The 27,175-nt window shown below is 38.9% G+C and overlaps 2 protein-coding genes across 2 annotated transcripts; one reads left to right on the top strand and one right to left on the bottom strand.

Moving 5' to 3' along the window:
- The first annotated feature begins 1,600 nt into the window (after nt 1–1,600).
- On the top strand, nt 1,601–12,434 carry LOC123761092 (probable rRNA-processing protein EBP2 homolog). Its single transcript, XM_069328845.1, has 8 exons — nt 1,601–1,759; nt 3,809–3,938; nt 4,172–4,258; nt 4,929–5,036; nt 6,004–6,234; nt 7,203–7,367; nt 9,031–9,125; nt 12,100–12,434. The coding sequence occupies exons 2-8, from the start codon at nt 3,846–3,848 to the stop codon at nt 12,290–12,292; spliced, it is 972 nt and encodes a 323-aa protein (XP_069184946.1). The 5' UTR covers nt 1,601–1,759; nt 3,809–3,845; the 3' UTR covers nt 12,293–12,434.
- On the bottom strand, nt 12,435–25,542 carry LOC123758882 (uncharacterized). The gene is made up of 7 exons (XM_045743653.2): nt 25,453–25,542; nt 25,051–25,120; nt 22,523–22,620; nt 21,394–21,617; nt 17,902–17,987; nt 15,589–15,716; nt 12,435–13,306 (listed from the first exon to the last, which is right to left on the bottom strand). The coding sequence occupies exons 1-7, from the start codon at nt 25,494–25,496 to the stop codon at nt 13,204–13,206; spliced, it is 753 nt and encodes a 250-aa protein (XP_045599609.2). The 5' UTR covers nt 25,497–25,542; the 3' UTR covers nt 12,435–13,203.
- Nucleotides 25,543–27,175: the final 1,633 nt, after the last annotated feature.

The following is a 27,175-nucleotide window of genomic DNA, read 5'->3' as shown; positions in this document are numbered from 1 at the left end:
TACACATGAGAGAATGTGCAGTGACTTAATGTCTAACATATTCAGAGATTTAAGTAGGGGTACCGAGTGATGTCTGGGGCCAGAATTGGATATTGTCCTAATAGCAGCTTTGTGTTAAGTAATTAGAGGACGTAAGTGATTTTGGGTAGTAGAGCCCCAAGCACAAATACCATAGTTAATCATTTATTTACAACAAATACTGAGCATTTCCTTCACCTTCACTGAACAATTTGTACGATATTGATCCAGACAACTTCAAAAGGTAACACAAACAAGGAGCAACGGTTTTATTAAGCTCAACAATTAGCCACAATGTAGGACAGAAAGCAGTAAATGTTTTTTTCAGTCAGAGGGTTATAAACCCATGGAACTGCCTACCTGCCGAAGCTGTAAATGCCAAAAACCCTGCATAATTTTACGATCCAGCTCGATAAAATCTTGTGGACAAGTTGGGGACATTTTTTAATTTGACAAGCCGCCGGCTTCCAGTCCGCATTAAGGCCACTTGTAAGATATGATAATGGTCCTCATGCAAACTCAGGTAATTAAATTGCACGTGGGACCTAATATCCTCATCACAGCTATCTTACAGCAGATTGCTGAAGAAAAGTACCTCGGAGTCAGGAGCCATCATTCCCTGAAAGTTGTACAGCAAGAGGGAGGGAGGGAGGGAATTATCAGGGGGAAGCGCCAATTAAGCCATTACGAGTATATAGCACTGGGAAGGAGGGGTCAGGATAAGGATGGGACGCAGGTTAGGAATGGTGCCTTACCACTTGGACGGTCGGGGATTGAACGTCGACCTGCAGGAAGCGACACCGTCGCTTTACCATCCAGCCAATTCCAAGTGATTGGACAGGAATGGGGAGGCCTGGTAGCCTGATGAATAGCGCGCAGGACTCGTAATTCTGTGGCGCGGGTTCGATTCCCGCACCAGGCAGAAATAAATGGGCAAAGTTTCTTTCACCCTGAATGCCCCTGTTACCTAGCAGTAAATAGGTACCTGGGAGTTAGTCAGCTGTCACGGGCTGCTTCCTGGTGTGTGTGTGTGTGTGTATGTGTGTGGTGTGGAGAAAAAAAAGTAGTTAGTAAACATTTGATTGACAGTTGAGAGGCGGGCCGAAAGAGCAAAGCTCAACCCCCGCAAACACAGCTAGGTGAATACAACTAGGTGAATACAGGAGCTGCAGTAAAAAAAAATCTTGGAATAATAAAGCGAATACTGTATGTGACTTCAATGGAAATAATGTAGTTATTCAACTGCATAAGTCTCTGGTGTGCCCCACTTGAATTATTGTAGCCAAGCTTGGCGCCCCTCATCTTTAGACAGACATAGGTGCTTTAATATTTAGAGAAAGTTCAACATGGGGCAAGGAAAATCCTTCCAGAACTAAGTCGACTCTCATACTAGGAACGATTGAGTGGCCATAGGGCTAACATCACTGGCTTGTTGAGCTTAAAACCGTTGCTCCTTGTTTGTGTTACATCTGACCTTTTGAAGAAATTTACACATCTTTCAAATTGTTCAGTATATGGGATTAATGGTAAAATTTTTGTTAAAATGTGGTAAAAAATGATAGAACTGTTTGTCAAAGACTCGAGTCGGATTGATGATCGCGAACGTAAATAAGAGGACCAGCCTCTCCTCACGTGGCGGTCATCAGCAGGACCTTGGTTACAGCAAGTGATTTTTCCCTCGATTGTCCTCGCCCCCTCAATCACTCAACAACATCAAGCGATTATATAAATTAGTGATACCGTGAGTATGCGATATACCTAGGGATTTAACATGTGGTGTTGGGTATTTTGTAGTTTGAGTGTGGTGAAATATGATGGTGGAGGCGCGGCGGTAAGGAGGTTATTGTTAAATTCTACACTGGTGTTTCCGACAAAGCTCGCTTTTAATTTGTCATAACTGAACAGATGATTAGATTAGATTGGGTTAGGTTACATTAGATAGGTTTTAAATGCTATTGCCCATAGCCCACAAGCAATCCAGCTGGGATCGCCCCATTGTAGACCAAGCAGCTGCAACAGGCCTAGAAGCTGCATGACACTGCTCGACTTAGTCAGCAACCGGCACGGGTTTCACACCGCAGGCCCTCCGAATTGCCGTGGCTCTCCGCCTCGCTGCCCCAATCCACACCGAATACATGTGTATTTGCGGCGAGGCAGTGACCGACAGGTATGGATGTCACGGCCTTCTCTGCCAAAGGACAGGAGGATGGCATGCAAGACACAGTGAGGTTAATGACATTATTAAGAGGAGCCTTACCACAGCCGGTTGTCCAGCAGAAAACCTCATTACCTAATGCCCTGCAACTCTGATGAGCCTGTCGGTCGCCCTGACGCGATTACGGTGAACCCCTGGACGAATGGCAGACAGTTGGTGTGGGACTATACTTGCGTTTCAACTTTAGCCAACACCTACGTTGGCCGAAGTTGGCTTCAACTTTAGCCATCATCGATGTTGACGTCCATGCTGCACAGGCAGGAGGTACTTCCAATCACTGGGAAGCAGCCAAATCTCGTAAATACAAAGTTCTTGATCACCACTACAATTTTGTTCCCATTGCCAATCATATTTCAAGTGTAGTGAAATATGATTGTGGAGGCAGTTATGATTAAATATGACCCCACTGTGCTAGGGTTATGATTAAATTGGACGCAAGGTTTAGACAGTTTATTTTCTAATTGTATTGAAACTATAGTAATTAAATTAGGCTGTGTTAGGTTAGACAAGTTTGTGTTAGGCAGGCAGGCTTTCAAATTTATTGGCAAACCATCTTTGGTATGATGTGACATTCCTTCATTAGAGGACCCTGTATATTGAGTAAACTGCTTTTATAATTTGATTAGGATAGGTTAGGTTGGGATAGGATATGATAGCCGTGTTTAAAGAGTACCGATGATGTAAAATCATACAACTTTCCACCTTCTTTGAACTCTGCTACCATGATAGAAATGATTGCATATATGGACCATTTGTCTGTAAAATTTTCTGTTACTGGTTTTGTACAGTGCTATACAATACGCATCACACAGTATCATGCATTATGTCAAATTGTTTTAGGTTTCAAAGTTCATATTTGCCTGTTTAGATCTGGCAAGTTTTATTTTTTCTATTTACACTTTTTTGCCCCTGTTGTAGCAGTCAGGGAAGCTGTTGATTACCCAGTCAGTAGTTAGCTGAGTGATAATTGATGTTGCATTATGTAAATTGATGTTTGGAAGGGATTACAGTATTAGAGTAATGTTAATTTTTTTGTAAGATAGTGAGTGATCCCTAGGTGGTGGCTGGAGTTTAAACTCATCACTCATCCTTCCCCAACTATATGATCAGGCTACAGTACAGTATTTGAAATATTTTTCATGATGGCAGTCATCAGATCCTTGAAGGAAGAATTGTGTCTGTACATACATAGGCCATTGGCTTGAGGGATAACCAAGAGACTGGCTCAAGCATTTCACTTCAGTTGAAGCTCAATTTTTTTCTGTCAAGATATAATTAAAGCCGGCAAAAAACTTGAAATTTTGAAATGGGTCATGTCTTGCATGTACATTATTATGGCGATTGTTAGAATATGAAAATAATATTTTATACTTCAAATTATAAGATTATTTAAACAATATCAAGATGACCATGGGGCAAAAGTTCTTCCTATGCGTTTTACTATCAATACTGTACAGTATTTGGAATGTAGCCATCCCCTGTCTCTGCACTGAACACATAACTAAGAGTGTATGTAAATCACAGGCAGATCTCTTACCAGTGTGTTGTCTCAATAATTTTGCATGTTCCAAACAGATACTGAAGCCAAAAAAGTTTTTTTCTTCCACAAACGATGGCAAGTGACAGCGGAGAAGAGTATTCGGATACAGAGTACTCGGACATAGATGAGCGAGAAGCCAATGAGGAGAATGATTCAGACGTTGAGGTAATTTTCTTAAAATTTGTCTGATGCTGTCAGTAGATTATATATATAGACCCCTAAAGTAATTTATATTTGTTTGGCACAAAGAATAACTTGTTTTAAATTATTAGTGCTGCACAGTTTTTTTGTTTAAATTAAAAAAAAATTAATTAAAAACTAAATAAAAAATTATTTAGTAGTAGGCTATCCTTATACTGTATTGATGAATGGCTTGATTAAAACTGTTTTCTCAACAGCTGCAAGAGGCATTTTCGAGAGGAGAGCTGAAACCAGGTCTCCACGTCCTCAATGAGAAAGTAATTAAAGAGTTTAAAAATGATGTGGTAAGTTGAAATTTTCTATTCATACAAATAATGTAGAAAAAATGTAGTGAGGCCTAAAGACTGTGACTGAATCATCTAAGAAATATCACATTTGATTCTATTTTCAATGGGTTGCTGATAAATTTCAACAATTGAACTACTCATACTTGTGTACTTGTCCAGTCTATACATGGAAGTTTTAAATGAAAATGACAGAAAGGGGTGATACTTAAATAATTTGTCTTTGTATTTATTCAGTAGAATACATCTACTCTGTTGATGTATTCTCTAACCCAGGTCTCTTTGATTGTGAGTCAAGGACATACGACTATTTTGCTACAGGACTCATTTTGGTGCTACACCCCAGGCAAGGCGGGGGGGGGGGGGGGATAGAACTCCCAGAACAAACCCGCTCCAGGTATACAATTGCCCAACCACTTGGGCTGGATGGTAGAGTGACTGTCTCGCTTCATGCAGGTTGGCGTTCAATCCTTGACCGTTCAAGTGGTTGGGCACCATTCCTTCCTCCCATTCCATCCCTTATCCTGAGCTCTTCGAAGTGCTATATAGTCATAATGGCTTGGCACTTTCCCCTGATAATTCCCTTCCCTTCCAGGTATACAAGACCCATGTTGGTGCTACAAGATCTATACGTAGGTATCATGTGATTAATTCTATTTTTCTCCCACAGAATGGCTTGAAGCAAAAGTTAGCAGAGTTTAAACTTTCTCTGCCTTGGACTGAACGGTTTGATATTACCAATCCCCCTGCACCCCTAGCACCAGAGCTTGATGCAGAGGTTAGTGTTTTTGTTGTATATCTTACTGGGATGTGGTTTATCACAAGTCGAGCCTGGCCTCAGGCCGGGCTCAGGAGTAGAATTACCAGAACCCTCTCCAGGTATGGTTAAATCCTACACAAGATGATTTGACAGCTTATTTTCCATTTGTTAAAACAATATATATTGTTAGGTTAGGATGTATTAAGTTGAGGTATGCTAGGCTTGGTTTGGTTAAATTAGAATGTGATGTCAGCTTTTGGTCAGTATCCCAGAATACAACATGCAAAATGGCTTCAAAATTTTGTTTGGTTTTATTTAATAGGGTATAATCATTTATTTTTGCCCAGTGCATATTATGACCAGTTTGAAAGTACTGTACAGTAATATCATATAAAGACATCTGGCATATATTTTCCTATCGTAGTATGTATGTATTGTTATTCTATATACCTTACAATCCCCTCCATCTCTAACTCTTTTTTTCTCCTTCCATTTTAACACCACCCTCTGTTATAGCCATCACCACCTATTATAATCACCTCACCCATTACAGCCACCTCCAATATAATAACCATAGCGAGCGAGTGTTAAAATGTGTGAACTTAGCACCACACAGGTAGCATTAATCATATGTGATGGTTGAGTGGTGCTGGCTCTTTACGATGTTTTTGAGTGTAATTACCTAAGTGTAGTTAGAGGATGAGAGCTGCGCTCGTAGTGTCCCGCCTTCCCAGCACTCTGTCATATAACGCTTTGAAGCGTTATATGATAAAGATATATATATAGTGTGTGAAAGATATGGTGAGTGATGCAGTTTTGAATAGTATTTTCCTATGCTGCTCTCCTGTCTACTCAGGGCTGATGCCACTCACCCCACAAAAGTAGGAAAAAGGAGTAATAATAACATGTATTAGTCTTCTTGAATTTTGACAATGTATTTGTTAGAAAAGTAAAATTTTGATTTCTGAATATTTCTTTCATGCAGATTGTGGAACATGCACAGACAAGACAAAAGCGCATGAAAAGCCAGAATAAGCATTTCACCCTTGAGGATGACCCAGTGCATAATGACTTCACCCGAGAAATGACATTCTACAGACAAGCACAGGCAGCGGTTATGGATGGCTTTGAACGCCTCGGTAGCCTTGGCCTCCCAACTCTCAGACCAAATGATTACTTTGCTCAGATGGCAAAGAGTGATGAACATATGCAGAAGGTGAGAAGACCCAGGGTTTGAGCCTTGGATGGGATGGGATGATTGGTTACCATAGCTTCACTGTTTACAGAGTAATAATTAGGAACCTGGTTGTAAAATGAGGAGTGGATTGTGTATAGAGTAGAGCTCTTAATGCATTTAATCCTTTAGCTATTAAGTTGTATGATAGTGTATGTACAAATTGTGGTGTTGCAGATAAAAAGTGGTTAATCATGGGGGTAATTATGAGAGGAAAGAGAGAATCAGATGTTACCTATGATATATCAGTGGGGATGGTGTAGAAGATAAGGGGTGGTTCATCTAAAAAAAAAAAAAAAAAAAGTTTAACAAAGGCAACACAGTATGATAAGAAAGGGAGAATGGAAAGTGATGAAGGTGGTATTGTAAACATGTACCACATCACTATTATCAGGTTTTATAACACCTTGCATAAAGAGCATCATGTTTGTCTGTCATAAGTGTAGGTTCAGTGGGGTTCTGCACCTCAAATGGCACGAGGTGTTAGGCACAAGACCGAGCCTCTGGTGAATCGTAAGTGAAATTGTTAGTTTTTAAAAGACAAATTATTCCAAATATTAAAACAGGATTATTGTTTTTAGAAAAGCTTTAATCATCTTTTAAAATTCTGCAACAGTATTCTGACTAGATATGTTTGGTTCGTCATGATGTGAACTGTTTTTATCTGCCCACACCTCACTTGACATTTCCCTTGTGTGGCTTAAACATAGCTTAAAAATGTTTATGAATATGTTTAGGGGGATATAAAAATAAGTTGCCTCAAATGAGCCAATAGGCATTTACGATTCTTTATTCCTATGTTCTTATATACCTCTATTCCCCACAGAAATATGAAACAGGAGTATTGCTAGTAATATATGTGACTGAAGAAATGGGGAAATTACCTAAGCTCATTTCTGATGGCTATCTTGTCTTGTCATTTGTATTAAAATTTTCTCCTCATTCAAAAGGTTCGAAAAAGACTGATGCAAAAACAAGTGGGACAACAAATTAGTGAGCGAGTCAAGAAGATTCGTGAAATTAAGAAGTATGGAAAGAAGGTTCAAGTAGAAGTTGAACAACAGAAGCACAAGGAAAAACGGGAAATGTTGGAAAAGATCAAGAAGTTCCGAAAGGTATGTTTACTTCTTTATAACAAAAATTTATGTGTCGTCTTGGAACTACTTTGAGTTACAGTATCATTATTGTATTTCTTGAGTTTATTACAGAGTACAGTATCCACTCAATTTAACGGCCTATATGGGGCTGAGCCCTATTCGTTATTTCCGGAGCTCCGTTATTTCCGAAGTTAAGTCGGGTCGGGTAATTTTTCAAGTATCATTCAGGTAGGATATATTTTATACTGTATAACTAAAATTAAATAAAGTTCATTGTGTAATTGCATTCCAATTTAGTGCCACACCGACGATTAAGCCAGTTGTTGGTTGCTGCATGGATGATGTGTGAACACGGTCTGATCAAGCCCAGATGGGTGGGAAAAAATTGATTCATTCCTTTGTATTGCAAAATATTTCATGTATCAATCAGCAAGTTAATATTTTCTCAATAATATTTTAGAGATGTGTTTTGATTTACCCTGAACAGTGCAGGTAATGTATTTTTAATGTTACAACACAGGCTGTGGCGGCCATGCCATAACAATGGCGATCGAGCCTTGTCACTGAGAGCTAGCCAAGACGAAATATTTTGAGCTCACCTATTCTCTGCTGACGATAGAATATACATTTGCAGAGACTAATATGTAGCTTTTGTTGAAAAAAAACAATATCTTGTAATACTATAATAAAATTGGTAAATTGACTTACTTTTAATGAAGCTGAAGATTACGAAGCTGTGAAGATTACGTCATCCTCTGCAGCGCTTGTTTTATATTGTTTATATTGTATACAGGGTACATACAGTATGTACACTTATTTTCAGGCATATTTTAATAGAGTATCCTTCTGTTTCTTGATGTCACTTACTGTACTTTTCCCGATGATAAACTCTGCTGCTGCTCGTGCATGAGAATATCCTTTATCAAGTTTCTTAATTAACTCCAGCTTCTGTGCAACCGTCAGGCGCTTCCTTTGGGTAACTTTTGGCATTTTTGTAAATTAAAAAGATCACAATTACAGTACAGTAATATCCTTCACAATTGAAGCTAGCCGCGCGAGTTCAGAGTAAACAATGGGAACACATGGCCCGGCGGAGTACATTCTAGGTTCGTGGGAAAAAAAATACCTAGTGCCTATACTATAAAAGGTATTTAATAAGAAAACAAAGACTTTTGCTTAATAAAAACTGTTTCAAAATATTTTATTAATAATAATTTACAATTTTCTTCATTAAAGTGAATCATTTTAAAAGTATATTAAGATGTAATATATGACTCTGGACAATCCAGGTCGGTGGCCTGGTCGCCATGTGAGGGGACGCTGATGCCACAACAAACCCAATACTGACAGACCGTCGGTAATATCGACCACAGACCGGTATAGCAGTCTCCAGATACTGGTCTCCCAAACCGGTCGTTAATACCGGCAGATCGGTATAAAAGAGGCCGTTAAATTGAGTGGATACTGTACAGTTGTTTTTATGCTCAGAAGAGTATTTTCCTTTAAGTTTGTTTTGAGGACCTCGTTTAAGTCTACATATTTCTTCTTTTTAAATCATGGGTGCTTTTATCTTACAAGATATATGAAGAAACTTTGAAGGGGAAGCCTTTCAATGATTGGCATGTCAAAAGAATGTCCTTGTAGTAATTAATGTGGTATTAACTGAATTTTTCTTCTTTAGGGCAAAACAGATACTATAGATTTCTTGGAGGATGGTGCTCCACTGCGCGAAGGAGGTAGCAAGACGAAATCTCAGCTCAAAAAGGACATGAAGCGGTAAGATGGTACAACTTGTACTAAACCCCACATTAGATGTGTGTGCACTAAGATGGTAAAGTCTATTGTGAACTATTATCACGTAGCATTTGATAATTGTTCAGGATGGATTGAAACAGGTCTTCACTTCTCTAATGTGTGGGTGTTGTGTGCATTTCTTTTGACCATGGAACAAACTTTTCTGCTTAGCATCTTCAAAGTTTTATCAAATGAATATCTGTTTTTAGTTCTATTACTTCCCATATTTTTTCACTCAAACAAAATATGAGAGATAATTGAATTGCAACATTGTTTACCTGATAGTTTTTGATGGGTTCATTGTTATTAGTCTGCAGAGAGGCTCATTTCATTGCAGGTGGGCTCATTGTTATAAAATGCACAAGACAATGGAGGTGTGTGACAAGTGTTTGGAAGTGTTTGTAGTCCCAGTGAAGTAGTGGTAGGACTCTCGCCTTTCATTTCGTGAGCGTTTTGTCCTGGGTTCGTATCCTGGCCAGGGAGGATTTATTAGGCGCAAATCCTTAACTGTAACCTCTGTTTAACCCTTAAACTGTGCATGGCGTATATATACGCCATGATTAACATGTCCCACGGCGCGCATGTCGTATATGTACGCCATAGGGTGCCAGGCACGATTCAAAGGGCCCGCGTCTACACGGGGATCACATTAGCTTCCTCAGGGCTCTTGTAAACAGACCCATGTTTAAAAAAAATTGTGGACAATATTCTCCGGTGTGAGAGCCACAGTACTGTTGGAGCAACCAAGGCTGGCGCATGCAGCATGACCGAACAGCATTGCTGTTTAGCTTGTGACCACAGCATCGCCGAAAAATGTCAAAATAAATATATAACTGCTATTATTTAGCGATGATAGTATTACAGATGACCCCTGACTGTGATAAAAATGAGCAGGATTGTGATAGTAGCAGGATTGTTGTGATAATTAGCGCTGTGGGAGGAGTGATGCTGAGGGACAGAGAGAGATAGCATAGCCACCTGTTATTGTCTGCATTCACCATACCAGCTCAGTGGTTCTCTATGGTGAACACAAATGTAGATACTTGTATATAATGTGTGTATTAGTGTAATAACACTGCAAACAGTATTGTTGGGGAAGAAATTTAGTATGTGTGACCTTGAATGAGTGAGGGCGGCAGCAGCCAGCTGACTGTGTGTAGCGACGACTCTTAGTGCCTGAACTAAGCTATATCAGCTTAGTTGTACAGTTGTGGTGAACAAAACGTATAGATACTTATATATAATGTTTGTATATAGTGTAATAACACCACAAACAGTATTGTTGGGGGAGAAATTTTAGTGTGTGTGAACTAGAATGAGTGAGGGAGGCAGCCGCCAGCTTACTGTATGTCGCGACGTCTCTTAGTGCCTGAACTAACTATATCAGCTTAGTTGTACAGATGTGGTGAACAAAACTTATGGATACTTATATATAGCATCTGTATATAGTGTAATAACACCACAAGTGGAATTGTTGGGGAAACACAAATTAATATTTTTAGAAGATGAAATAATTTTTTAGATTTTTTTTCTTGTGCACAGGGGTGTAAATCTCCTCAGGACCCCTTAGCAGCTTAAGGGTTAACCCAACAGTAAAATGGGTACCTGGGGCCAGATTCATGAAGCAGTTACGCAAGCACTTACGAACGTATACACCTTTCCTCAATCTTTGACGCCTTTGGTTACATTTATTAAACAGTTTACAAGCATGAAAACTTCCCAATCAACTGTTGTTATTGTTATAACAGCCTCCTGGTGCTTCTGAGCTCATTAACTGTTTAATAATTGTAAACAAAGCGCCAAAGATTGAGAAAAGATGTACAGGTTCGTAAGTGCTTACGTAACTGCTTCGTGAATCTGGCCCCTGGTTGTTAAACAATTTGGCAGGTCATATTCCGGGGAACATAGGATTAAGGACTTTCTCCTGTTGGCAGATATCCTGCAGTTATTGGCATGCTCTTTACCTTCCACCTTCAGGCAGTGTTTGCTAAGCTTATTGGCTTGAGCTCTGTGCCTGCATGCCTCTTCTGCAGTGGCAGTGGCTCACGTTTTTCCCGTTATCCTTCTGTCATGTGGGATGTCATAGCAGGCTTTGTAGCATGGTCTTTGGATAGCTCCAGGAATCTACTTGGGTGGTTTCCCCTCTAGCTCTATTTTAGCTGTTGACACAGGAGTTCTGGCTGAAGCTCCTGGCTTCTATTCTCTCTTTGGGTGGTTTGACTGGGAAGGTTTCCTTGTGGCCTCGTAAATGATATAGAGGCTCTGGTTCCTCCACATGTATGGTTTACGTCTTATTGTCCTGCCTGTATTCTGTGGTGGGCTAGCACCTTTCCCTCTTAAGGAAGTACAGCAAGTATAGGTTGTTTTGTGCAACCTTTTGTGGTAGGTCCCCTCAATAGTGTGGAGGGAAGACTTCTTCAGATTTTTTACTGGATTTAGACCTGGGTCTCCTGGGCTTGGAGACCACTGAACAAACCTTTTTGGCATTTATTCTGTTTTTAATTTTTTTTTTATTATTTTTATTTTCGTTTTTATTTAAGAAACATGGAGCAGCCTACCTGCCGAACACTGAACGAACCCTTTGCTATAAGACAAATGAAAAACAAATATTGAACAAATTTGAAGAAAAATGTCATAAAGGTTTGTTCAGTAAACCATAAAATGTCATAAAGATTTGTTATGTAAGGTAGGCTGCTCCATTATTTAAAACATCGAATATCATATTGATGTTTTTCGGTGGTAGAATGGATTAATTTGATTCCCATTATTATCAATGGGGACATTTTTTTGTACGACGTCCGTTTCACATGACGATCACGGCGCCGGAACGGATTAAATTTGTTATTCGAGGTTCCACTGTATTACCATTTTCTATGGCAAATGTAATACAAAATATTTTTTGCATCATTGGATTCATGTAGGATATTTAATAATCCTCTGCACTTTTCTCCCAAAGGGCTCGAGGAAAGAGAATTATGAAAGATAAGAAATATGGGTTTGGCGGCAAGAAGCGGAACATTAAAAGAAACACCGCTAAGAGTTTTGCAGATGACCAAAAAATGCCAGCAATGCTAAAACCCGGAGCTCGAAACAAGAGGAAAGGACGTCCGACAAAAGGCAATAAAAATAAATCTAGAGCTAGATCTTGAGTAGCTAACTGAAGACAGGACTCTCACCAGTCAATCCACTTGGAGAATTTTTTTTTTAATGATCTTTATTTAAAAGTGTACACTATTTATGAAATAGTCTGTTTAAGACCTTATTGGTACCAAAATAAAATGACATACACAATGTATTTTATTTTGAAATAATTTTTTTATTGTATCCTGGAAGCTACAATGAGATTTATAACAGCTTGTAGTAATAATCTGTGTATTAAATTGGTGTATAAGGTATGTGTACACATGTGCATACATGTGTGACAGACACACATGTGTATATGGACAGAAGCAGTCGTAGCCCAGTTGTGGGAGCGTTCTTGGCGGCCTTGCAGTCCAGAGTTCAACCCAAAGTCAAAAGTTGCTTCTTAGAGGGGATGGAGAGTGAGGCTAGTAGAGCAGCCAGTGCTCAACCCTCATCCATCATCCCAACGGGTTCAATTTTAAACAGTGGTAGACGGAACAAGGTAAGTGAGAAGGTGGTGGAGGCCAAAACCATCAGTACCTTCAAAGTGTTATATGACAGTGCTGGGAAGATGGGATACCACGAGCGTAGCTCTCATCCTGTAACTACACTTAGGTAATTACATTACACTTGTGTACACACAGAGATCACACTAACGTGATGCACTTTGTTCATTTGTTCATTTACACTTGTGTAATTCGCACACACTTTTTCTCTTTCTAACTAAATTGTGGCGCTGCATAGTACTGCTGCACAGTGATGCCGCTCCTTACAGCACAGTGATGCCACTCCGTACAGCACAGTTGTCGTGCTGCATAGCAGCACTGTTGAACACAGCATGGCACCCGGTTCTATAGAATGGCATAACTTTTGTGTATATCTCAAAGTTAGCATTAAGGGGGAGTGGAGGTGCCTGTTTCCTACATCATGCTGCTTTCTAGCTACTGCCTGGGCAGGTGGGTGTCCCCATGGCCACACCCGCCTCCTGCAGCAGGCTCCTTGTGGGCTCATCCTTGGCTAGGGCTCCAACAAATGTTCTCCTGGGGAAAAAGTAAGAGTAGTAGTCAGTCAGGTGTGTGAAACTGATACGTTGCATTTTTGCAAATGAACTGAAGTTATAAACAAAGGCAAGAGCTTAATCCTTTATATGGGTGGTGTATGATGTTTGTGTGTATTGGGTGCTCCAGAATTTGTTTCCAATTTGAATATCAATTATTTATTAATGTTCCACTTGTGTGAGGCATGAAGACAACAGCCTAGATAAAAATATAGGGTCTCGTAGTAGTTAGTTTCGTTCTCAATTTACAGTTGGGGATCCTGGGTGGGACAGAAATGGTTGGGCATCTGTTCACCTAGAGTAAGTAGGTACCCGGGAGTTAGGCAGGCACACAGCAGCTGCATCTGGGAGGCCAGTACCTGTAGTTCAACCTTGGGGGTACCTTGATACAAGCCTACTTGATTATTCTGAGGATCAATGCCCCAGATGGCCCAGTCTCTTACTAGGCCTCCTGGTTGCTAGTCTTATCAACCAGGCTATTCGATGTGGCTGCTCGCAGCCTGGTTGATTAGGTATCCTTTGGAGGTGTTGTCAAGTTCTTTTTTGAACACTGAGAGTTGTTGGCCAGTTATGCCCCGTATGTGTAGAAGTGTTGAAATGTCTTGGGCCTTTGATGTTGATCAAGTTCTTTCAGCATGCGTATTGCACTATGGTTTCAGTGGGGCAATTTTGCACATCCTGCCATGTCTTCTGGTCTCGTTTGGGGGTATTTTTGTGTGCAGGTATGGAATATATATATATTAGAGTATGTAATCAATATTGTAACTTTTTTGTGTAATGACATTTTCAAATAAAGTTAGATAAATATACACACATGCCAAAAGAATAGGGGTGGTAGGAGAAGAAAATACCAAAGTGTTCAGTGAGGATCCACAAGGTCTTCTCTGAGTACTCTTTATTTTCTTCTCTGAGGCTATGGGTCCCTACACTTGCACCAGAGGTAGTACCCCTTCTAGGTTTTTATTAGAGTATTATATTAGATTTATTAATTAATATTTTTTGTGTAAAATATGCATCTCCCACCTGCACTAAAAGGAATACAGATTTAAAAATGTTAGGGGATCTCAGAAATTTTCCAGCTCAGCAATTTCTGCAGTTTTGAATGAGGCAGTTAATGTGCAACAATATTCTACTCTAGAGAGCACCAATATCTTTAAAAAATATCATCATTGGTGTGGCATCTCTTGTTTGGAAGGTTCTTGTTACCAAGCCTGTCATTTTTCTTGAAGCTGTGACAGTAACTTTATTGTATTCATTAAAAGTAAGGTTCTTCCTACACGATTAATCCTAAATCTTTTACGTTGTGTTTTCATTCAATAGTGTGGCTTGGCTGTTTTATGTGGTTTCTGCTTTGATGTTTTTATATATTTTTTCCAGAGCCCAGTAATTGGAACGTCATTAAACATCATGTTATTTTCTGCAGTCCACTGAAAGACTTAATTAACATAGGATTGGAGGTTTGCTGTGTCCTCTAGAATTTTCACAAGAGTAGACAATATAGTTTCATCCCGGAGAGGATGATACTGTACAGTACTATAGTTGTATCCTTGTATCTCCTCATATCAGATACTGTAGTTGTATCCGATATGAGGATGAGGAAAAGTACCAGAGCAAGCACGGTACCTTAGGGGACTGAGCTTTTCATGGTGAAATATTCAGTTTAGTTTGTTGACAGTTACATTGTGGGGTTCCGTTTGTTAGGAAGTTACAGATCCATCTCCCTACTTTGCCAGTACAGTAATTCCATTTGTGCGCATGAAGTATACACTGTACATGTATATATATTTATATACAAGCTTCCTGTCCATGAAAACTGAAATTATTAATATTAGTTAATATAGGAAAAAATTTGAAACGGGCAATTGTTGCCTTTAATGGTAATATACAAATACAATGGGAAAGGAAATTATCAGATATCTTGCTTACATGCTGTTTGGCATTAGCTATTTTGCCATTTCCTGGTTTTCAAACTACATTGGTTTATTTTCTAAGGATTGGGTGAAGCCATAAGCATTTGGTGGGAATATTAAGTCTTTTTGAATTCTTCAATAAATTCAATTGAACATGTTGAAAATTCAAAAGAATTTAATATAAGGGGATCTTGTTAATGCATTAATCAATAATTAATAAAGTTTGAAGAAAACTTTGAAAACAATTCATTTTTGTTGAAAAAGTGAAAAAGATGTTTTGATATACTTTTAGTTAATATAGGAAGTCTGATTTGTCAATACAAGTACAGTAGTGAACTCATTGTACTATACAAACATGAGGAGTTTTGCAGCAATGGATCCTAGCCAGCCGTGGTGTTTTGTGAGCGCGTTGGCCGCCCTACACACGCCTGCACGTCCCTCTTCAGATGAAACCCGCCCATCACCCAGGTCAACTAACCACATCTGCCGTAAACAAAAATGAATTTAGAGCATCTGAAACGTATGCTTATACTGTATGTTTTGTAAATGATCACCCTATGATTTTGTGACTATTAGAATATAATGCTGGTTTTAGCAGGAGGAAAATGACAGTTGACACCATATGTTAAGAAGAGAGCATATATAAAGACAAACTCTCAGTACCCTGTACAAAGACTCATTGTCTGTACAAAATTTCAGTTCCAGAAGGGCTTGAAATTAAGATCACTACTATAAATAACAGTTTACATCTTGTAAACTAAATTTCACATTAGTTAGTCAATCATGGACCATCATCAAGTTACATTTGATAATGGTCTGAAACATTGTCTTGTTCACTTCTATAATGTCTGGGTGTTTTGTGGATTTGTTCTGACAACAACTCTGTAGCTTTTTAATTAGTTAGTTTGAAGTTTTATCAAATTAATATCAAGTTTTATTGCCTCACTAGTAGTGTGTAGTTGTATTCTATATTTATCTACTCAAAGAAAAGATGAAATAATTACTGTTTATTGCAACACTGTTAATCTGATTGTCTTTGATTAATTCACTGTTCATTAGTCTTCACAGGATTCATTGTTTACCTGTCTGTAGAGGGGCACATTTCCACATAATGGATAAAAGTTTTTAGAATTAGACAAGAATGGGACTTAATGATTTTTCTTAGGTATAAAGATAAGGTAAAGGAGAATTTCCTATAGAACAGTTCCCATGGTGTCATAAATGAAATAGAACTGCCTAAAAGATTTTGCATAGATAGTATGTACTACTAAAAATATTTTCTGATGTGACACCTTGTTTGCTGTCATTATTTTCTTACGGACATTTTCCTAATGGAAAATGGTGTATGAAGAACTTGACGAAATAATGGTAGGTTTATAAAGCAGAATCAGAGTGGAGACTGAGGGCAAGAGACAGCAGATGGCCAGTAGCAACATTAGACAGAGCTGTATAGTATAATAATTACTGAAGAGGTAAAAGACACCTACAGACACTAGACAACAAAGGCAGTTGGACCAGACCAATATGGCTGCTGGAAGAGGCTGCTAAAGTAGGCTGCAGGGGTACTCTTACCTGTAAACTAGGATTTTGAATAAAATATTACACTAGAGAGCTCCTGTAAAAAGGCAAATTTTAGTCTTAACATTGAATAAAGAGACAGGAACAATGAGCTTGCATACATTACTTGGAAAGTACTGAAGAAAGTAATAAGGAAGCGTATGTTGGAGAACCTGAAGAAGAAAAACTTTATAATTATAAGGCAATATGCCTGATCAATTTCATAGTTCAATGACAGCCTGGCTCCAGGCTAGACATGGGAAGAACACTGAACTGACTACAGAGTTTCACAAGTACAATTTGAGGAAAAAAAAAAGACTGGATAGACTACATTCTTCTTGACTCAAAAAGCATTTAATATTGTTCCTCATAAAAGATTAGCACATAAGTTAGAGCAGCATGGCCCATATAACTACAAAGATTTTGAATGCGACAAGAAAGTACCTGACTTTTTTTTTCTGAGAGTAAAGAGGATGGAGAGGCACAGATGAAGGGAAAGTTTAGAAATGGGAAATACTGTAGTGAGAGTTATGATAGCAGGTGGGCTGTCCAGGGGAAAACAACGAGCTATTGTCAGTGTGTCGGTATATGAGAAGTGGGTTCCTCAAGGCTTCAGCAACAAAACTGACAACTCTGTATACAAAACAAGATTGATCTCACAAACATTAAAGTTAGTGAATAGAGGTACAGTAATTTATAACATTAATCCAGACTAGAAAAAAGATAATTGCTTTTTACACATGAAGCAATTTATTTCTAAGTTGCCAAATCTCAACAATGAAAAGCTCACAAGATGCATCTTCACCCATACAGTTATGCATCCACCAATGAGTTAACACATTAAGTCTTAAATACAGCTAGTAATATTTGGGAAGAATGGAGAAAGCTTCCACAATTTCCAGACTTTTATTCCCAGGGGCAACCACTGGAAATACTGTAGTAGCTATCATGAAAATTTAGGTATACTGTATATACATGCAATACTGTACTTAGTTTTCAAGAAGGTTCAACATACAAAAAAAAAAAGTATTCTTGAAAAATGAATGTGTACGAAAATAACTTAAACCCAGCATACTCGTTCAAAGCAGGTATCCATGCATATGTTACTAACCGCCATCTGAGGACCAATGTGGGCGAAATCTTGAAGGATGCTCGAGCTGCTCCCTAGGTCATGGTTTATGTCGTCAGTTTCTGCAGCTGCAGAGAAAATACATTTGTAATAAGATACAAACCACAATCTGTGGGTTTAACATTTAATTCATTAAGCTCTTCGGTAATTCAAAGTTGGGCCTCAAAAGTACAGCACTCTTGTCCCACTAACCAGACCATGGATGCTCAAAATACCGAAGAATCTCAGGAGTACTTAACTTATCCAACTGAGACTCTTAAACCTTCCCTGGAACACCACTAAGGTATCTGGAGGTTTCTCACCCCCTTCATCCTTGTTATATAAGATGTAATCCACAATAGTATGGATAAACAAATCCACAAGGGCCTTGATGAGAGTTCGAACCTATGCGCTGAATGATCCTCCAGCACATAGGTTCAAACCCTCATCAAGGCCCTTGTGGATTTGTTCATTTGATATATCACGTTATTGTGATTTCTGTGTGTAGTATGGGTAATACTATTACAGTCAGCATCCACAGTCAAGCTGGTAGGACAACAATCTTATAATTTTGTTATATTGTTATACTTGTATGTGAATCTCTAATGATCTAAATGAATGGAAAAGTATTATTTTATATAAACAAGTAAGCTTTGTCATAAACAAAAAATATATATAATTTTGAAAGTAAAAACTGCTATATATTCATGATGGCTTGGCACTTTCCCCTGATAATTCCCTTCTAAATAAAAATCTGTACAAGTTTTTAAATAAAATATATAATTAGAGAAAGAACTGCAGTAGCTGGAAGATCAGACTATATGTCCTAAGTCAAGTAATATTTTATACCGCATTTAAGATCCAGATATTTACCATCCAATCCCTCATACATGATAAAATGAGTTGGAACAATTTGTATGAATTGGCACCGAAGGAGCTATGTTGTCTTGGCTCTTGGCCAAATGAAGTAATTTGACTTAATCCATCGAGTGCCATGAGGCATACATTGATTGGGAGCAAGAGATGGGGCCCCTCACTACCAACACCTGAATGTGGGCGGGTAACTCACAAGATGAGGTTTGTGTCACCGGATGGTGCCTTCCAAACTCCATGCAGGTCTAGTTGAGATACTTTTGAGTTCATGTAGGCTCAGTTGGTAGTCAATGATAATATGTTCAGGTATACCATGTTCATGGTAAGTAGCCCAGGTATGCTGGTTCGATCCCATAATACATTCTCATATTTTGAATGAACAGCATGTTAAAATTGATGAATGCATCTTTGGGGTCGATTGCTGTATGGAATGGACTTGATCTGAGGACGGGTTGCATCATACAACCTCAATATTTTTTTGTTCCACTTGTGCCTGATCTTGCTCACGCATCTGACACCACCATACAGTGAGTAAATACATGCATACGGTCGTGTAGAGCCGCTTAATCCAGATTTAGTTTGATCTCTAAATTGGATTGGCAAGCGAGATTGAAATCTGTTTACTCAATCGTTATTTCTCTCAAAACATGTAATTGTGTTGTGGGTCTGGCAGCACAGTGGTCTACATCCTTGGGTTGTAATCAATGGACCCAGGTCCAATCCCAGGGTAGGATAAACAGTTTAGTGCTTACCTATCAGTGACTACAGGGAATGGGGGGGGGGGGGGAGGAAAATCTGGCATTTTATGTCGTACCTCCTAGTCGTTTATACCTGGCGTGGACATACCCACACCAGATATGATGTGGGTACATAAAATACCCCCCTCTCAATACTGGCATTTTCACAATAATTCTTTTTAAAGTTGTGGAAATGAGTTAAAGCTTAAAGTTAAAGCTTTTTAAAGTTTCTTTTTAAAGCTGTATGCAATTGGCTTTAACATGTCCAGTGAATTCAAGTTGCCGACCTTACGCGTACAAGGAACGAAAACTTCCTTACATCTCTTCTACTCAATTGCATATCCATCTTCCACCGATGTTCCTTTGTTCTGCGTCTTTTTAATTTGAATAGACTTCCTATATCCACTTTATATATTCCTCAAGATCTTGTATGTAATTATCATAACCCATCCGTTTCTTCTCCTCTTAAGTTGTAAGTCTGAGTTCTCGCAACCTGTCCTCATTTGGACATTAATGATACCCTTGGCATGTTCAGCCCTTCCTCCCTCCCTTCATTGGCATTTATCCTTTCACATAATGCCTCTGTTCACCTTGCAGTTAATAGGCAACTGGGAGTTGGGCAACTATTATGGGTTGCATGCAGGTGATGAGTCACAATAACGTGGCTGAAATATGTTGACCAGACCACACTAGAAAGTGAAGGGACGACGACATTTTGGTCCGTCTTGGACCACTCTCAAGTCGATGAGTTGCATATATCATATACAGTATATATATATTACGGGTGGCATCCTGGGGAAGGTCATTAGTTGGCCTGAGGGGACCTGGGTTCCCCTGGTACAGTACAGTACAGGCACACTCTCAAAAAATGGGAATTATTATTTATCTAACTGTGAAAACAACTGTCTAATTAGTACTTTGAAACAATAGGAGTTTGGATAGGTGCCTTTTTAATTTTTATCTTTTTTCTTAGTGCCTAATGGGCCCCCTGTATGCAACTGGTGGTCATATCAGGGTCTTCTTGTTTCTGACACAATGCGGGCTTCCTCCAAGCCTCCCCCATTTCTTGTATGACAAGGTCAAGGCTTCTTCTAAGGTTCTTTTAACACTTCACAGACCCATGCTAAAAACTTTATCTGCACCTAGTATTTAATATTTTTGTGAATACAGTAATTAATTTTAGTTCATTTATTGCATACAGAAGAAAATGTATACCAGGTTTCGAGGGGTTTTATATCTTAATACAATAATATGCTATCAAGCTCGACAAGGAAATACTATATAATAAATATCCCAAGATTATTTAAATAACATATAAAGTACAGTAAAAAATCTAATTATCAGAAGAAAGCACTAACCCAGTAAGACTATATATATTTACCTAGAAATGGACATGAGGACAAGGAACTGGGATATGAGGTACAGGAGCTGGGAATGAGGACAAGGAGCTGGGATATGAGGACAAGGAGCTGGGATATGAGGACAAGGAGCTAAGATATGAGAACAAGGGGCTGGGATATGAAGTCAAAGAGCTGAGATATAAGGGCAAGTAGCTGAGATATGAGGATAGGGTGAAAAATGATACCCAACCACTTGGACAATTGGGGATTGAAGATAGGCCATTGCTCCATTAAAGTTCGAGGGGATGGACACTTATCAAAAGCACATGTTAATTATTATATAATGTATCACTATAATATCAAACACTTAGTACAGTACAATAACACAAACACTTAATTTAGTACCAGTTCTACATTTGTATTTAATTATATGATAAATGTTTTGTGCTTTTGGTAAAAGCACATATTAATAATTATTATATAATGTATCAACGTAATATCAAACACTTAGTACAGTACAATAACACAAGCACTTAATTTAGTACCTGTTAGATGTTCCAAGGGCTCCATCTCCCTGTCAGGAATAGCAGATGCCATTACGTTTTCCACTCTTATTGTGTCTCTGGTCTCATCTGCTCCATCTTCGTTATTCCTCTCTGCCTTCCTGGTCATATCTTTACCTATGTTATCCTCCTCCTCTTCTTGTGGTTCATCGGCTGTTTCTCCTGTCCACTGTAAGCTCTTCAACACAATTTGGATTATGTCCTCCCTGAACATAGTTGATGGATGGATATAAGTAAGTTTTGTTAATGCACAATGAAATCATAAAAGCATAATATATCTATTGAGAAAATCTTTGGGAGCAGCGTGATAAGATTGAACTTGTGTTCAATGTGGGTCATGGTGTTGTGGGTCATCTCAGACACATGTATCATGGTCTAGTGGGTGTGTCTGGTGTTGTGGGTCACCCCAGACACATTTATGGTCCAGTGGGTGTATCTGGTGTGACACAGGGCGAGAGTTTCTTAAATCTTTTATCAATGTCTTATCTCTTGACTCCTTTTACTTCTCGATTTTGTCTTTCTTACATAAAGTAACACATCTGTGTAAAAACATGATACCTTTGAGAAATTAGAATCAAATGTTTTGGTAATTTTGCCTGCGAGTTTGAGGTTATAAAACCTTTTAACACTTGAATGGCCAAGTAGATTTGGATTAAAATTAAGCCTTGGGCTCATACAGTGGAACCAACGTTATTTGAGTTCCCCGTTTGCTGAATTTTCAGGTTAAAAGACGATTTTAACGATTTTCCACCCTCATTTATGTCTTGTAAAAGACATAATTTGGCCTGCTGTCATTGCCTGAGAAGTCTCTTTATGAGTTTGTGGATACTCATTTGAACCAAATAACACAAATTATAATTGTTCTTACATATAAAGTAAGTTATTATTATTATTATTATTGAGAAAATTCAATTCAAATTCAAACCCGCAACTAAGGCGTTACAGCCAGCCGCTCACCTTCGCCTCACCCCAAGGGGAATTTCTTCATTGATATATCGTATCATGTTGGTGTGAGTTTCTGTGTATTATTATTATTGCTAGTGTTGCAACTACTACTACTACTTACAAATAGTTCTACATTTGTATTTAATTATATGATATTTTGACTTACCAGTGAGCACTGCTGAGATCAGCTGTTAGAGGAATATCAGAGTTGACGTCTTTCCTGCGTCTGCGCCGACCGTTCTTAACATAATAATCTATGATGCTCTGAGAAGAGATGGAGGAGCTTTATGGTAACACTTGAAATTTGGGAATGTATTTAAAATCTTAATACAAATTAGGCTACAAACAAGTGAATGAACATTACATATATATTTTTTTATTGGTATAGATATCCTAACAATCTTGGTGGTTTTCTTAGTTTTATGGGATAGCGATTTGGATTATTGTAGTATGTGTTTTATCACCTGAATTACTTGCCTAAAATTACTTACAGGTTTGAATTTTAGCTCATGAGCCTTGCCTGGTAATACATGATTTAGCAATTATTCTGCCTGGATACTCTTGCATTGTGAATTTTTCAATTTGTTATTCTCTCTCCTTTCATGATTTATGAAGATTAAGCCACCCAAGAGGTGGCACGGGCATGAATATCCCGCAATATCTTTTTTTCCTATTGGTAACTTTGTTTTATACCTTCCCTCCCTCCCTCCCTCTCTCTCACTCTCACTCTCTGAAAGATACGAATAGAAAAGAAAAGTGATTACTGAGAAGTTTCTTATTGATATATAGTTCAATGACAGCCACAAAAATTCATCATAGCAAGAGGCTAGATAGATTGCATTTTCTTAGACTCAAGAAACACTTTATAATTCCTGACAAAAGGCACGTGTATAAGATGAGAGACAAGTTAGGATAACTGGGCAAACAATGAATTGGATAAAGGAGTACCTGAGAAACAAAATACAAAGGTTCACACCGTCATTCAAACAGGTGTCGAGCTGATTGGTTGTGATAAATGTGGTCCCCCATGGCTTGAGCCTAGGATCACTATTGTTTCAGATTTATGTGAATGACTTCCTTAAGGGAGTGAACTCATACATAGCAATGTTTGCAGATTCTGCAAAGGGAAGGGGGGAAGGGAACTATCATGGGAGAGCGCTAAGCCATTATGACTATATAGCACTGGGAAGAGGATCAGGATAAGGATTTGGAATGGGACGGGGGGGGGGGGGGGAGGAATGGTGCCCAACAACTTGGACGGTCGGGGAATTGAACGCTGACCTGCATGAAGTGAGAACGTCGCTCTACCGTCCACCCCCAAGTGGTTGGGTTCTGTAAAACTAATGAGGACTATAAAAGCCGAGGAGGATTGTGGAGTACTACAAGAAGAACTCGACAAACTCAGGGTGTTGGCAAACAAATGGTTGCTAGAATTCAATCTCAACAAGTGTAGAGTAATGCAAATTGGAAAGGGGGAATTTGGAGACCTAAAGGAATCTACAAAAATAAAGAGAAAGATGATACGAATGATACTTAAGAACTGACACAAGGGGCTCTTTCATGACCACAGACAGTGTGAGGCCATTACTACAATACTAGGGTATGTGGAACTGGCATGGGACCTGCATATCGTGAAGCACAAAAGTAAACTTGAGGAGTACTACAAAAGTTTATGATGAAGACTTGTCTGAATTAAGAGGACTAAGCGACAGGTCAAGCTTAGGAAATTCAACATCACTTCCTAAAAATGAACAAAGGATATCTAATGTTTACATAGAAAATAATGGGGGGAATAAATTTGGTGGACAGATACAACTTCTGTATTTAAGAGAAAATGAGGCATAGATGAAAGCTAGAAATACAAATAAGCTATAGAAACAAAAGGAAATACTTGTAGCCAATAATGATTTACCAGTAAAGTACACTGAAAAAAGTTGTGGAAGTCACCGTGATCCACTACTTCAAGAGACACACGAAAAATGGCTCCAAATGTCAAGAAAGTTTACCCAGAAAACGCGCCGGTTCCAGAAAGTCTAGGCTGGAGACAGAGGGAGTCGGGTTATACTCCCCCATACATACTGTGTGGGCAGCACGCCTTACAGTACCACCTTCTCTTCCTATGTTTCCATCACCACCTAATCCACCTTTGTCTGTACACATTATATCTTTGTATTAATTGCATCTCTTGTACTCATTACACTCCCTGTTTTCATTGCACCCTCCCGTAGGCCCCCCTCACTGTAATCCCTTTTCTCATTGCTTCCCGAAGACTTTTATTGTAATTCCTGTTATAATGACCTACTGTAGACCTACTCATTGCACTTTGTGCTCTACGCACCCTCCCCTGCACCCACACTCTAGTCATGTCGTAGTTACTATATTCTGGTGTCTATTGAAAATGTCAACTTAGTAGGTATAGCTATTATTTGCCCATTGTTCTTCATGTATTGACCAGTGCCCTATTATTATTATTATTATTATTATTATTATTATTATTATTATTATTATTATTATTATTATTATTATTATTATTATTATTATTACATTTGTATTATTATTTTCTTCATAGATACTCTATTGCTAATAACTATATGGTGATGATGATGTTGATGACAGGTATCATAATTATTTGTTTTTATGTCAGTAATTAATACAGAATAAAACTTGAAATCACAAAACTTCTATATGGCTTACTTGAAAGTTTGACAGTAAGCCAATGAAGCCTATCAATGCCACGGCCTCGGAACAGTCAAATGACTCATAACTGTTGAAGAAATTTAGGGAAACATTTTAGAGTTGGTGTGCCTGCCATACTGATACAGTATACATCTGAAATTACTGAATGAAAAATTACACTGTTTGGCAAAATGATCTTTTAGAGATGCTACTGTAATTATATTTTGGTGAGGCTAGATTATGTATTAACAATTTACATGAGGCGTTATTTACCACTAAATAACATTAAATCCAGTACAAGATCAGATCTCACAATCATAGTGCAAGAGCAAGTTTGATGTCATTTTGATCATTATCTTTGTAACAATGATTAAGCAACTTGGATACATTCTCGCATCTGCTGGAGGAAGGGTTACTTACGAGTCTCGTGCTGTAGCAGACGACGCCGTCTCGTTCACAAACATCTCTTTCTTCGGGAAATGTTGCAGTGATTTATTTATCCACCTTTTTTGTCTGGAATCATTTGAGAAATGGAATGTGTCAGTCTTGATGTGTTACATAATAATATATTTAAATACAAACAAAATCTTGGTAAAATGTTTGTTTGTTACCCCATGCACAAGTTAATCACAATAACATGATGCTTACGAGAAAATCATTGGAGTAGGACGTGGGTTCGAACCAGTGTCCTGGATAACCCAGTCGTGCACCTTTTCTTTTGTCTCTTCTCTTCTGAGTTTACGTTTGCATATGAATATGTATGCATGTGTGTGTGTGTGTGTGTGTGTTTACTAGTTGTGTTTTGCGGGGGTTGAGCTTTGCTCTTTCGGCCCGCCTCTCAACTGTCAATCAACTGTTTACTAACTACTTTTTTTTTCCCCCACACCACACACACACACCCCAGGAAGCAGCCCGTGACAGCTGACTAACTCCCAGGTACCTATTTACTGCTAGGTAAGAGGGGCACTTAGGGTGAAAGAAACTTTGCCCATTTGTTTCTGCCTCGTGCGGGAATCGAACCCGCGCCACAGAATTACGAGTCCTGCGCGCTATCCACCAGGCTACGAGGCCCCCTCCACCAGGCTACGAGGCCTTCTCCACCAGGCTACGAGGTATATGTGTGTGTGTGTGTGTGTGTGTGTGTGTGTGTGTGTGTGTGTGTGTGTGTGTGTGTGTGTGTGTGTGTGTGTGTATCTAACCAAGAAAAAATTATGGTTGCCCAAGGCAGGAGGCTAGATGCTTGCAAATGTTATAAGTAATTATCTAAAGAAGGCGCCAAGCTCGTGAGCCTATGTAGCATGAAAATATCATAAGCGGGTCAGGATTGGTCCCATTGCCCCCCTTTTAAGTAGATCAGCTCCGATTGTGACTCCCATGAAGTCTGAAATATTTCTTATATGTTCAGAGAGTTTTTCAGCTGCTCATAATATTGCATGTTCAGATGACAGATTTACATTCTGGGGGTTCCTAACACTTAAATGGAACAACCCTTTGGGGTTTGACATGGGTAGCTCCGGGTACCTCATGCAGTACATAATACTGTATGTGTATATTGTATAAGAGACATCGCATTACTGTATATGCGATAATGAGGATATTCATAAATGAGTTAATTTATTTTAAAGTTAAAAGCTCGAATCAAGATTTTCTTTCTATTATTTGTTTAAAAAAATTGCCTTCTCTTTGTGTTGATAAAGACTATTGAGTAACGGTCAAATCTAATTTTTCAACGAATGACGTCACTAGATTGCATATGCAGTAACACCAGTTCCTATAACAACCATGATCTCTTCTATAATCTCTAGTTTCTTATATATCTTTATGTTCCCTGACCACACTAATGCCCAGAGTTCCTTGACCACACCATGTTGTGGTTTTAGATTCAGCTACTCGGAACACAAGTTGCAAGTAGCACGGGCTATGGCGAGCCCGTAGTGGACTTGCCTGGCACAGGAGCGGGGCAAGTAACACGGGCTATGGGGAGCCCGTAGTGAACTTACCTGTCACAGGAGCGTGGAAAGTAGCACGGACTATTACGATCCCGAAATGAACTTACCTGCCATAGGAGCGGGGCAAGTAGCACAGGGTATGGCGAGCCCGTAGTGAACTTACTTGCCACAGGAGCGGCACTGTACGGTGTGTG

Source organism: Procambarus clarkii, chromosome 22, assembly GCF_040958095.1.
Source record: "Procambarus clarkii isolate CNS0578487 chromosome 22, FALCON_Pclarkii_2.0, whole genome shotgun sequence".
Classification (NCBI taxonomy): Eukaryota; Metazoa; Arthropoda; class Malacostraca; order Decapoda; family Cambaridae; genus Procambarus; species Procambarus clarkii.
Note: the sequence above shows the minus strand (reverse complement) of the source record. Positions and strands in the feature narration are given on the sequence as shown.